This window comes from Papilio polytes, unplaced genomic scaffold (genome assembly GCF_000836215.1).
Source record: "Papilio polytes unplaced genomic scaffold, Ppol_1.0 DF821289.1, whole genome shotgun sequence".
In the NCBI taxonomy this organism is placed as follows: domain Eukaryota; kingdom Metazoa; phylum Arthropoda; class Insecta; order Lepidoptera; family Papilionidae; genus Papilio; species Papilio polytes.
This window is the reverse complement of record NW_013527915.1, coordinates 3,258,366-3,272,633: the sequence shown is the minus strand read 5'-3', so window position 1 is coordinate 3,272,633 and position 14,268 is coordinate 3,258,366. Positions and strand designations below refer to the sequence as shown.

General features: G+C 32.3%; 3 protein-coding genes across 6 annotated transcripts in view; 1 reads left to right on the top strand and 2 right to left on the bottom strand.

Annotated features, from left to right (window-relative positions):
• Positions 1 to 7,183, bottom strand: part of LOC106109111 (mitogen-activated protein kinase 1-like) — a 16,993-nt gene extending 9,810 nt beyond the window's left edge. The window contains exon 1 of the mRNA XM_013290514.1: positions 6,775 to 7,183. Within this exon, the coding sequence (XP_013145968.1) occupies positions 6,775 to 6,902 (128 nt within the window). The 5' untranslated portion in view covers positions 6,903 to 7,183. The remainder of the gene's footprint in view (positions 1 to 6,774) is intronic.
• Positions 7,184 to 7,663: 480 nt separating this feature from the next.
• LOC106109390 (calcium release-activated calcium channel protein 1) lies at positions 7,664 to 12,640 on the top strand. 4 transcript variants are annotated; one of them, XM_013290873.1, is made up of 4 exons: positions 7,664 to 7,882; positions 8,364 to 8,435; positions 9,617 to 9,766; positions 10,953 to 12,640. In XM_013290873.1, the coding sequence occupies exons 3-4, from the start codon at positions 9,629 to 9,631 to the stop codon at positions 11,481 to 11,483; spliced, it is 669 nt and encodes a 222-aa protein (XP_013146327.1). In that variant the 5' UTR covers positions 7,664 to 7,882; positions 8,364 to 8,435; positions 9,617 to 9,628; the 3' UTR covers positions 11,484 to 12,640. The 4 variants fall into 4 exon arrangements, with proteins under 4 accessions (XP_013146327.1, XP_013146326.1, XP_013146328.1 ...); XM_013290872.1 differs by having other exon boundaries at positions 7,664 to 7,986; XM_013290874.1 differs by lacking the exon at positions 8,364 to 8,435.
• On the bottom strand, positions 12,423 to 14,166 carry LOC106109391 (MORN repeat-containing protein 3-like). The gene is made up of 5 exons (XM_013290875.1): positions 13,951 to 14,166; positions 13,562 to 13,625; positions 13,243 to 13,490; positions 12,837 to 13,024; positions 12,423 to 12,734 (listed from the first exon to the last, which is right to left on the bottom strand). Exons 1-5 carry the CDS (start codon positions 14,093 to 14,095, stop codon positions 12,633 to 12,635), a joined length of 747 nt encoding a protein of 248 aa, XP_013146329.1. The 5' UTR covers positions 14,096 to 14,166; the 3' UTR covers positions 12,423 to 12,632.
• Between the last annotated feature and the right edge of the window lie 102 nt (positions 14,167 to 14,268).

Here is a 14,268-nt window from a genome sequence, read left to right as displayed (position 1 = left end):
GGTGAACGCGCCGAAAATGTGTCACTGTTAGCTCAATTTGGGCTAATTGAAACTAGCGCTATGTACACACTGGTCTTAATGAAGGTCGGCCGTTATTAATTACATACGAGTTATACGCTCCGAGTTTCATAGATATATTGACAATAAAAAAAAAGTTTAAATAATTTACAAAAATTTTATCTGCTGCTATAATAATGGTAACCTACACAGTAGATTGAATGTTAATAGGATTTTAAGCAATAATCTATCACCGGATTACCTTCACTGGTTATAATACTAAGTACTACAGCACTAGGCCACATTTTTAATTCGCTTTATTAACTTGACCTGTCTTACAGACATCAAGATATAGAATAGAGAATATATACTTGAAGAGAATATACCTTACATTTTTATACTGTTGCCAGGATCAACACGATATATACGATAACTGTTGTCTAGTTGGCTTTATAAAATTCTTTTCTGTTTTTATGTCGATTCCATCCCGATCTCACAAGATGGCGACTTACAATGTCATCTCGGGTCGCGAAACAGTTATAAATGTTTTTTATAGTGCAAAATATGCGATTCGCGCATTAAATGTGTCGTTGCTTCAATTCCTAACTGTTCACCTTGAAATGCGATCAGCGACGGAGCTCGACACCGGCGCGGCACGTGGCTGCGAACGCAACACGCAATCCAATATGGCGCGGGAATCACAAATTATTCATCCCATATCCCAATATGCTGGAATCACTTAACTTTAAAGATTTACTACAGTACAGCTTAAAAAGAGAAACTTAATCGATTATTCCGTTTACAGATGACTATCGTAATTACTTTTCTTTTTAACTAGCATAATTTAAGGTTCTATGACTAGCTACAGCCTGAATTAAGTGCTTCTAGGAAAGAAACTGACATCTTTATAATTCCAGGGCATTTTAAAGACAAAAGTATAAGATCTAAGTTCTATTTGACTTTAATCGAAGTCAACATATTGCTATCGATAACCAACTTCAAAGGATACTCCAGTTTCATGTGATATGTAGTCATCACTGATATGAGAACATATTTTCACATATGACTGATTGCTTAAAATCACACAAGGAATATTATTATATTCAATTCTTTTCTACGAAACCACACAAATTTTATTATCTATATCTGCATGTAGATAAGCAGTACATACATGGTAATAACAGTATGATATGACCCAAAACGTTTACATTTTATTGAATGAAATTAGTACAATTCTAGATTAGATATTCAGACTTATCTAACGGATAGAGTACTAGGTCCACCTAAAACCAGACTTCGTAGTCATGTAAATTTAATTCATTAAAAAAAGTTTAAAGCTAACAGCGCTTGGAACAGGCACTAGGTACAGACTTTAAAAATAGTTAGGGTAATGTAATATCTTAGTAATATAAGTCAGATAAAAAGTTTATAAAAACCTTAAGTCTTTATGGCCTCCGCTGAAGCCCTAGAGACGATATTGTAAAAAGTTTAGAATCCAGAATCTTAAAGATGACTTCAAAAATATTCTTTAGTGTTTGAAGCTTTTGCTATACAACGAGGTTACATCAATTAGGATAATAGAGTCTAAATAAAGAGATTTGTATTATTGTTTAACTGTGTTAGAACAACGGTTTTTTATATAAAAGTATAATGACGTAAACATTAAAATGTGTTGATAAAGTTCAAAAGGTTTCTCTTCTCCTTCACAATTTTTCCTTATTACTTTTCTCTTGTTGCCAAAAAAACAATTGTTAACTGCGTTTTTTTCATAAAAAATACGACCGTTGTTCATTGGTTTACTTATTTATAATCTTGGCATTTTCCCTTTTTGGCTAAAGTTGAGCAATGGCAAAATACCCTTCACTTTAAACACTAAACAATGTACACGAAAATCCTTTAGCGGATATTGGAGTCAGTGAAGTGACAAATAATAAGTTTCATGGCTCGATTAACTCTGCGGAGGTCTCGGCAATTCCCAAGGAGAGCGGCCGCGGAGAGCGTAATCTAGTGGAATAACTTGTGCTCAGCGAAATGTGGCCCGTACCGTACCCCCGCCGCTGGCATTGGACCATACGACATTCTGTCAGCCGGCGCGCCAGGAATCCGCTCTCAAATACCACTTCTGATTGGTAAATTACAAACAAAACGCTTTCAACTATATTTAGACACGGGTACATACTAAGGATTTGTAATTAAAACTCACACTAAAATATAAAGTTTCAAATAGGGAGAGTAATTTATAATAAGCGTTCATTACAACCCTTTCTTGTTGAACAAGACTTCAAGTGGAATGCCGACTCGAGTCCGTTATTACGCTGCGAAACCTTCTAAATGAAAATTCTTTTCTCAAAAACTGCGGCAGTTTCAAACATAACAAACTTTGATACTATAGCACATTGTCTTAATCATCATCCACTTGCCCTTATCTCTTACGGAGGGTCGGCAAAGTACGTGCTGCTTTTCCATACATCTCTATCAGCCGTCATATCTGAATCCTCTCCTTTTTTAAGCATATCCTCTTTCACACATTCCATCCATACTTTCTTCGATCTTCCTCTACCTTTCCTCTACCCTACCCTATTCAATATAAACACTTTCTAGTTTATGTCATTGCTTTAATATCATTTTTAAATAAGAAAGGAACAAGGTTTTTCGATATTTTTTTTTTCAAAAGACTGAATTGATCGTGTCTGAACATTCTAAAAGTTTTTTTGTTCTGCACCGTATAATTATTATTATTCCCAGAAAACGTTAAGGCTTTATAGTTGATTTTATTCCATCCATGTCGAAACGACTTGTAATTCGACTATTGACGTAACGTACTTTTTTCTAATTAAATTAAGTGCCGCATGGATTGTTGATATCGTTGCTTGTAATAACTAAACCAGCCTTTAAATAAAGCAAAAAGTAAGTGGTGAAAGGATGGTTCAATTAGTGAAACAGGACCAAAACTCAACATTTCTTCTGTACACAATACTTCATCTGAAACTTTTTTGTCGTAACCACTAATAATTATGGTTTTGTTAGATGATTACGATAGTTATCATAAAGTCGTCTGCACTCTACACAAACTATTTTATGACATCATCGATAACATGATCTAAATCTTGTGCATAAACAAATAACATTGTCTGTCTTTGACCACGGACATTCCACCAATGTCAACAAAAATGAGGGGAAACAATACTTTTTCAGTTTCAATTTATCCTAAATCCTTTGAGCTTAGGGTTTAAGAACTCTATCACATTGTGGTCATTTCTTCGATCAACATCCGCTCGTAAATAATACCCGCATCCCTGTAATTCCATAACCAATTTCCAGGTATTCATTTGTGGTCAACGAAATACAGTTTACTTTTTAAGAAATATTTAGGGTAAGGAATTGCGGTCGAAGTTTGTTAAGATCTGATTAACTTAATCAACAAAGGATAACGATTTATTACTAACACTATAGAGATAATATTATAGTTAAACTAGCTTTCGCACGCGACTCCGTCCGCGTGGTAATAAAAAAAAACAAAATGATTGGCCAATGTGTTTTCCAGACTATCCTCTACATCTATACCAAATTTCATCGAAATCCGTTCAGTCGTTTAGACTACAAACTCTAACAAACATCCATCCATCCATCTAAAATTTCGCATTTATAATATTAGTATGATAGTATGATTTGACATTTGATGACCCACACAGTTCTTCATATACCATTTAGTGACAAAGGGATATTGTAGCTATTTATGTTATGAAGGGGCGCCACAGCTATAATTAAAATTTGCATCTTTTCCCTTCCATCTGTATCCTTTTACACATCTGTATTTATGTTTTACATTGAAGTAAATTCTTCTTAAACGATCTTGTTCTGTTGACATCAAAATTGAAGACTGCAGGTAGAGTCATTCGGGCAAGGGACGATGTTCTCGGTCACGTAAGAGATTAGAAATGAAACCAGTCTAGCTTAAACTTGTTGGCTTTAACGATAAGCCGACCGGAAGCTTGACAGCCGTTTATTTAGTACCCGAATTTAACTCAAAGAAGCTTCACTGTTCACTGCGACATTTTGAAAATGATGGTTTTGTTTACTCAACTCTGATAATCGATTGAAGTATCCTCTCTTTTTAGAAACCGAAATGGGATTGCATATGTACAAACTAGTATAGCGAAACGAAAATATTAACGAAGAAACAACGGACAGGCCTTCCGCACGTTACACAGATGTAATAAAAAAGTAACATAAAACAAGTTTGAATATACATATTAAAATAAGGTATAGTTTAATATGATTTTGAATTTCGTAATTTCGGCTAATCTTATTCATATTATAAATGCGAAAGTTTAGATGGATGGATGAATGTTTGTTAGTTTGTATCCCAAACGGCTGAACGGATCTTGATGAAATTTGGGATAGATGTAGAGAAGTCTAGAAGAACACATAGGCCACTCACTTTTGTTTTTTTTTTTAATTCCAGGAGTCGCGGGCGAAAGCTAGTCAGTGATAAATTAGAGTATTTCTACTATATCTGTATTGTTAGGATTCAGATTTGCCTGTGCACAAAAACAATTCGTCGATAGCTAATAGTACAAACCTAATCGACCTTTATATCCATTTGGGAATGTTCATTTGTGTGTTGTAAATTAGTGAATAGTTGAAAATGTTTTAGAGTACTCAGTAATGATCATCGTAACAGTTATTTTAGAGGCTGGCATGCCGCAAGAGAGTAATCCAAAAATTAGTTCCAATTAGTAAAAATTGACTTAAAACAATTGAAAATTTAGTGCGATTTGTTTTTCCCTTTTTAAGTTTACTCAGTTACACAGTTACAGTTTTTCAGTTTACTTTTAGAAGGATCGATTACTTCGTCAAAACGACGGGAAATACTCGCAAACAATGAAAGAAGCTGAAAAAAGTATTTGTGCAGTAGTAAACTAACTAGCAGATATCTTTGAAAAGTGATCGCTTCGCTCTTTTGGCGAAATCAGGTGGTCGCTGCTCAGTTTGCTACCTTATACTAATGATAATCAGAATAACTCTTGTGATACTATTGTTTTAAAATGATAAACGCTCCTAATACTTGAGTTATATATACGATTACAAAACATTTGCCTATTCCCGTCGCCGGATAGACAATTTATATTCCAACACAGACGTATAAATAACGAAAACTCAGTTGGATATTGAATACGGTTATGAGGACGGATGCCGGGCGAGTAACGCTGCGCTGTCGTTTGGCGCATTTTGAATTTTTATCACGCACAGCTCTCCCGCCGGCTACGATCATCTTCGGAGTAAACTCACGATCGCCCGTCATGAATATTCATCCAGATAAATATACTAGCTGTTAGATCCAGGCGTCTTCTGTGTCCATTTTCGTTTTTGTTTGAAAATAATAGTATCAAAGCTATTTAAAAAAAATATTGAATGTAAATGAGAGGGAAAAATCTACTTTCATTATTAGCACATTCTTCTGTCCATAAATCTGTAATGATTTGCAGTTCCTTTATATGGCTATGTTTATGTAGCAATGGGATTTCTGTTTTGGACAAAGATAGTTCTTATCTAGCAAACTACAACAAAATTGGTATTTGTAATCTAATCTGTTGATGATTAGATTGTGATTAATAAGTCTGTTGAATTTATTTTTTTTCACACTACATACTCTTTTACTCATTGTTAACTTTAACAAATTTTTTTTCATTGTTTAATTTATAGCAAACTAAACTGTAATTATTATGAAACTTTAAAAAAAAGAAAAAAATTCATCCCTCTATATGCAACAAAACATCTTGATATTATTTTTTAATTCATAAACTCTTGACCATGATCCCACTTAGATTAAAGTAAAGATTTGTTCGAAGGATGATTTAGCATAGTTGTAGAGCATAGTGTGGAGGAACACAGAAACTGCTAATATACTGTTTTTTAATCTGTGCAGATATTGTTGTGAGCCACAGTTTGTGTTTACTTAAAGTGTTGCTTCACAAGTGATAATAAAATGCCACTACAAAAGGTATCAGTTATCTTTTGTGTTATCTAGTTAAAAGAAAGTGAAGATACCAATGTGTAGCATATTATTCCACTTTATAATATCTAAGCAACAGATAACTCATTAACACCTAAAAATGGTTTGTTACAAAGTATCATTGTTTTAAGGTAGTCCTAAGTGTGGATAAGACTCACTGTTCAGCATTAACAAAATTTTCAAAAGCATTTTTTATCTAATTAAAGGAAAAGAGCATTTTATGTTCTAAATCCTCTCTGGTTCAGTTAATAATAATGTGTGGAAAGTTTGTTTCCAAGTAAAAATAGCATAAATATGTTAAGTATGTAGCCCGATGGATTAATGTTGAATGTTTTAAAATTAAATAGTTTCAAATTAGAGATTGATGATATACTATAAACTCAAAGTCCAACTTTGTTGTCTCCAGGTTTTAAAATGATCAATAAAACCACAAATGCCATTGAACCAATGAAATTAAAGGTTATGTAAACAAAAGAAATGATTATTTGAAATTATGAGAAGTCTTAAAAAACATTTCAGGGCAATAACAAAATTCCATTTATATTTCAGTTAGGTATAAATATTTTTCATCAATTTTATTGTAAATATTACGTTACGTCAACTTGACAATGCAAACTTTTATGTTGAAAACACATTTGTTTGAAAATATAAAAGTTGAATAAACATGGTTTTTATTAACAATTATTATCAAGAGTATGTAATCAAGCTATAAACAATGACTTTATAGTTATTTTCAACTTCAAAAAGCAGTTTGTACTTACACAACCATGCCATAGGCTCCTTCTCCGATGTACTGTAAGTTAGTGTATCTTGGGCCAACTTCAAATACCTGTCCCCTCACAATCTCAGCATTGGGGTTGGTGCTGGCGGCACCTGCGGCCTCAGCCATTGCGACGCGCTCGGATATGCAATAACCACTTAATTACAGATTCACAATTTGAAGAAGACAGTTTTGATGCCTTCGTCAGCGAATATCAATAATTTAAACGAATAACACCAGTGTTAAGTCACAAGTGTCCGACATGAAACCCAAACAAACTCATATATCCGACCTACATTATCCACAACCTAAGTAATTCCACCACTTGTCACTCGCTTATCATTCTCGTTTGCCGTACGCCCGACTTTCTTGGACACTCCCGCACGGACGCAATACCGTTACAAAAGTGAAGTGAGAGTGAATAGGATATATCTCTCTGTCTCTTTCTCTCCGTAACCGCATTTTTACGGTACTAAGCACAGATTATACAGGGATCGGTGACAACTATCATGCCAAATAAACCATCTGCTACTCTCATTTAGAATTTTTTGGTTTTATTCCTATTTCCTAGTTTCTAATATAAATAATTATTAAATAATCATGAATGATTAATGATATTAATGTACTTTTACTTAAAAACATACGGACTGATTAATTCTATAGTTCTTTAACTTTACAAAGAATTCTGAAAACTTTATGTTATTAAAAATAAAGAAGTCGTGTTAACTTAAAACGTCTTATAAAATACTTGACTAAAATACTACATAAACGGAATTATGTTGAATTGAAACAATAGTTTCATAAATATCCATAAAAGGCTTAAAACCTCGTAACCAGGTCATAAAAATAAAAAAAGTTTAATCTATTGACGTCATTTGTCAGATTAAAATTGTCATTTGTCAATATTTGTGACAACTTTTATGTATATTTTGGATCATTCATTCTAATTATTTTAATACGTGTTAAATGATAAGATGGGAGAGAAAGTGATTTTTTAGACTGCAGGAGTTAAACTATTTGCTTATGAGAATCTTAAAACGTACTTAATATCTACGACAGCAGTGACCTCGTGAACCACAACTTGAAGGACTGTCGTGCAATTTTTTTAGGTATGTCGGTTTGGTCAGCCAGTACGGTTGGAAATAATTACCATTACGCGCATCCAGCCAGTCGCGACAGTCAATCAAATAACTGGTGTCCAAACTTAACTAAGGTACGAATATTAAAAGCTTAACGTAATGACCAATTGAGTGCATTTATCTGCAGTTGTAACAAGTTATTTTACGAGTTTTGCTAATTACCATTTTGTGTAGTTTGTTAATTTTTAATATGTTATCTTGTATCGTGCATTAGTATTGTATATTATTAAATATTTTGTCAAATATACTTTATTTGAAATGCAAACAATTTTAATTCCTCAGTTTGTACTACTAGCTTTGTCTTTTTATTAATAATTATTAATTTTTGCATGATTATTCTTTACTTTCTGATTATTTTTACCAGATTTCCGAAAAGAAGGTTCTTAATTCATCTATATTTTAATGTTGATTGTGAATCTGAAGAGCTAATGTTAATTTTCTTTCAATATAGTGAGTGTTGACCGGTCACCATTCATTCAGTTGAGCTGCATTGAGGCCACTGCAATTTTTCTTTTATTAAAAAGTGAGTTAATATCTCAAATCGGGGATTGTCAGATTGGTTATGGTTATTGTGTTTTTTTTGTACTTATAGTATAGTGGACAGTAAGTCTTAGTTACATTTGGTCATATCATTTTGGGTTACAATATAATATTGTTTTAACAATATTTCTCAACATTATTGGTAAATATCTTCTATGATTACAATTTGTTTAAGTAGTTTTATTGTATGTGCTCATGTATTACACATTTACATTTGTCTAGATTTGCTTGTTTTATGTCTTTTATGTTAATGTTACATCTTATTTATATTTCTGTTAGTTGGGCCGCACCATTATGTTAACTATTAGATAGTTCTATGATTAGCATTATAGATTTTTGCACCTAATATAACAAAAACACACACTTACACTTATAGATTGAGTAATTTGAATGGATTAGATGTCTGACATCAATTTTGATTTGTATTATCCTCTGGAAATAAGGGTACAGTTAATGAGTTTCTTTTTCATTGTTTCATTTATTTTGTCCACAATTGATTCATAAACAGTTTAAGTATCCTGATATGTTTTATCATGTTTGTATTACTACATTTGTTTACAATTCTTAATCAACTTTGACCTTGCATCAATGTTACTAACAATCAAATGTCATAGCAAATTCATTATTAATGTTTTTATTATTGCCATTGTTTAGGTAGTTTATGTTGAGGTAAAACATAAGATTAATTGTATTTTTAAATGTAACAAATTTAATACTGATTTCAACAATCATTCAAAGTGTTTTATATAATTTTTTGTTCTCATAATCCATCTTCTTTTTTAATTTTTGGCTTAGTTAAGATAAATGTGTTGGTGTGTGGGAATTGTATGAATTAATTGTGAGCATATAAATATTTTCTTCAAACAATAGGTCATACATTTACAGCTTCATTATTTATTTGACATACTAACATGTTCTAAGTTTTTTAATGATTTCGTGACTCATTTTTCATTTAGGGTATATTAAAAAAGCATATCTACTAAACACAACATTAAATATTTTGTTAATATTATTTAAAGTCATTTAAGACTGACGAAACATATGTTACAATACCCATTTTAACTAGTGCAAATCTAGCCCATTTCTACTGGAGATTTCCTAATATATTTCCTGATCTAGACATAATTCATGTACAACTAGATTTAATAGTCCAATCTTCAACAGCACAAGTGCGTGATGTCGGGAGAGACGCCAATACAAACCGACGATGCTCTGCATACACCGGCGTATTTGTCCTGGAGGAAGCTTCAGCTAAGCCGCGCCAAACTCAAGGCCTCAAGTAAAACATCAGCCTTGCTGTCAGGATTCGCTATGGTTAGTATTGACCTCATTACTTATCCTCTTTCTCTTATTCCAATCTTCTGTCTGCTAAAGATGTACATGGGGCTATATAACTTCTTGCACATATCTTGTCACATGGGAAGTAGTCTCTCTGCTCACTCGATTACTGCCTTATTATAGTCTAACCAAGAAGATAAAATTCCTAACCTAAAGATAATTCAATCGCCTTCTTTATTACAACAGTGTGTAATGTATGCAAAAAAATCGTTTGTTTTACACAATGTGGTTATGGGATTATATTCCTGGTCAGACTAAAGTAATTAATGGTTTATTATTTGGATAAGTCATCGTTATTTTTTATTTGTCTGTGTAGGGTTGTTATTTCAGACTGTACTTTCCTAATATTAGGTATTAATCATTTTTATTACTCTACCGTTTCCCGTCACGTTCTTAAATGTTACAATTATATTTACATTGTGTGTTTGTGCTAAGAATGTAAACTTTGCACACTGATTACGGATAAGTTATTCGAGCCGCCATTGATTTAATTTCGTATTGTTTACGCACAGGTTTAGCAAATTATTCTAGAAAGTTCTATAATTCCACATGTATTTATTATAAATGTCCAAAATTACTAATTAATAATCTCATGTGTTCCTAAGTAGTTACTTATGACAAGGAAAATGATACTGTTTTGTGAAAAAGGCCAATGTACAAAGTTAAATTTATTTCCTTGTATTTTGCGTATTAACCAAGAAACTATATTATCTATAAATTATTCTTCTTAAAACAAAGACCTCGATACATGAGAAGCGACGATTAAACAAAACGAAATGTTATTGAAACCCAAAAATGGTAACTCGTTTAGTTAAGGTTAACTGCCACTTACTAAGCGGGGTTCGTTTCGCTAACCCTGGTAATAATCGAAAAGAGGTTATAGTTATTGATATTTTATATTGTTATTACGTGAGATAATAATGGATATATTTAGATTTTATTAAACTCATTCAGGATTCTAAATATGATAACAAGTACTGTACATGGCAAAAACGCAGATAAAAAAAGCGTAATATATTACCACAGGTTTTTATTTAATAGTCCAAAGAAAAACACCTACATTAAAGTCTTTTAAATGTGTTCATAGTTACGTTTAGGCGCGTATATATATTTCGGATATTTTTCTAAATAAAAAAGTCAATAAATATATCTATGCTTACAGGTAGCTATGGTTGAGGTGCAGCTAAACCAACCGGAGGACACGAAAGTTCCGCCCGCGATGTTGGTAGCGTTCACAGTGTGTACAACATTACTAGTTGCTGTGCATATGCTGGCGCTTATGATTAGTACGTGTATCTTGCCTAACATAGAGGCGATCGGCAACCTCCACAGTATATCACTAGTACACGAATCCCCACACGAGAGATTACACTGGTATATTGAAATAGCATGGGCGTTTTCAACTCTGCTAGGTCTTATTTTATTCCTTGTTGAAATAGCTATACTCTGCTGGGTGAAATTCTACGATTTAAGTGTGACTGCGGCCTGGTCGGCGTGTGTTGTATTAATTCCTGTCATGATAGTCTTCCTGGCTTTCGCTATACACTTCTATATGTCTCTAGCGACACATAAATACGAAGTAACTGTAACCGGTATCAAAGAATTGGAGTTACTTAAAGAACAGATCGAAATGGGTGATCATGATGGTCGAATGAATAATTTAACATTATTAGAACAAAGTAGAATTGTTTGATGAAATATTTTGTTATATCGGATTGTTTATCTATATAAGTTAGTTACGCTCACAGTAGCGTTTTTTTTATTAATTAATCATTGTTCCATGAATTCGCGTTGTTGTAACAATGCAACACCGAAACTTTATCTTTAGATATAGTTTACCTACTTAGATAAGTACTTATAAGTGCCAATTAATGGTCATTGCTTTGTTTTATTTTTATAATGGACAGTTATAATTTTTTTTTGTTATAAAATCATTATGTAAAAAGATTAACAGTTGAATCTCCTCAAAAATTAATTATCTGTGTTTCTACAGTATTTTATTTCACAGTCTTTAATACTGAACTGATCAACGATTGACTCAAAATGTAGTGTAGTATTTTTAATGTTTTCTGATAATACCGTTCGATGTAACTAACAATACAGTTTTTAAACTTGATATATGTTAAATAATCAAATGCTCTTGCATTTGCTTTAAAATTTATATAATAAAGACAATAATTTCATTTACCATCCTTGAGATAAAGGACAAACTTAAAAAATGAACTAAAATAACAATAACGATGTAGTATTGTTAACCTTAAAAAAGGTTTCAAGGCTGTATATACAATCTATCGGTAGTGAAATCCCACGATAAAATCAATCGAAATATATATATACCAATATCCTTGTGGTATTTAGATAACATTGACCTCTATAGATATGTGAAATTAGAGTCTTCTTTGTACTTTTCGGCTAATTTTGTCTATTAGTACGAGTTTCCAACACCGCTACAATAGCGCCAAAATGGCGAAACAAATAGGGACAGAATGCCATGACTTATAACGAGAAGGTATTTACCATCGAAAGATTTGTTTTTTTTTTTAAATACAAGATGCAGTAGTATATTTTTCAAGACAATACAGATATAAAGACGTTGTGTAAATTCTTTTGAAACTGATTTTTGTAACCGCTCTGTAAGCAGGGAATGTAAGCACGCTGTGACTTATTAAATTTAAAAATATAAGAGTTACTTAATTCAATTTAATGAATTACTCTGTGATATAATTAATGACATTGTAACGAAATCTGTCAATACCCTATTTTACTAGAATAAGTTTTTATTTGTAGAAAGATAGTTTAACAAATATTGTTATATACGATCTGATATAGATAATAAACAAATTCAATCGATGCAGTTTTTTAATTTTTTGTCGATGTCACCCAATAACTGAGATAGCCAGAGCTTGCTTTCTTCCAGAACTTTCCTTGAATTTTGTAACGTCTCCTAGAATAAGTATTAAAGTAATCAAATTAATTACGTTTAAATCGCGTAAAGCTAAATTTTCTAATTAATTAATGCGAAAGATTATTTCCTAATAAAACTTACTGGAGGTAATGGATATTCTGTTGGCCGGATACAAAACTGTCGCACATTGATGTCCAACATTTTAGACTTTACACACAAATCATCTATCCAGCAGCCTTCCTGAAGTTGCCCCGTGCTCATGTGGTAGAAACGACCCAAACCATTCTTTTTATCGCCTTTCCAATTACCTTCGTAGCGATTACCATTTACTGAAAATAGGAATATCTAAGACTTTCAGCTCAAGGAAAGTAGGGCAACAAATTGTATTTTACGAAAGTTCAAAATAATTTCTACTATCCAACTTATGTAACTAAAAAGCATTAAAACTTTCAACCAATTAGAACGCGTCTTAGAAAAAATGGGATAAAAATATTTAGTTGCTTATCTTTCGTCAAAAAGAGCCTTTTAGTTGACAAATATGACTTACCTTGGACAAGCATGCCTAAACCTTCCTTGACACCCTTATTCCAGTATCCGACATATAAAGTGCCATCATTGTACCACATTTTACCATATCCCTGACGATATCCTCTCTTCCAGAAGCCGAAGTAGACATCCCCATTCTTATAGTACCACCAACCAACACCCTCAGGCTTCCCTCTGACCCAATCACCACGGTATTCCAAATAAAATGTACCGTTTGATAGTCGATTACTGAGAGTCCCACTACCATGTCTGCGAATATTAAAGAATTTTGTACGTGTTTTTGCTAAATGTTGGTAGCATTGTTTTTCTTGGGACGTTACCTGAAACCTTTATACCAATCTCCTTCATATAATTTGCCGGTAATAGTTAAAAAATATCCTTTACCTGTAAATTATGAAAATCAGTAATTGTAATAAACAATAATAGATTAGATGAAATTAAAAGGACTGAATTGGCCTAAAAATCCATTTTTCGAATGCACACATTATCAACAATATAAGATCAGGGAAGAACATCACTTTTACTTGAGCATCTTAGCAACACCAGAATACGAAGGAAAAAAACATACAGACGATTCTCCTTCTTTTGGGAAGTCGGTCAAAAAGATATAGCAAATTCATAGCGATCTAATTATTTATAAAAGATAAATTCCCTCCAAAAACCCATATGCATGTAATCTGAAATTAAATAAAGACTTTTGTTTGCTAACCATGTTTCAAGTCATTTCTCCAATCGCCCACGAATTTATCAAAACGTGATGTGAATATAGAATGATGAACATCATTTTTTATTGATTTTTTCTCTGCTATCATACACAATGGTGTAAAATTTTTTGGTTTACGGTAAAAAGGCATTTAATTTTAATAAACAAATACAAACATAAATTCAATTGACTCGTCTTTGACACATAATTGACAATTAGTTACAGATAATGATTAAATTCAAAATGTATTATCTGTTTCTGTTTTAGAGAAATGTGAAGCGAAAGGACTGCATTCTTATAAAATAAAATACGATTAAACTAAAA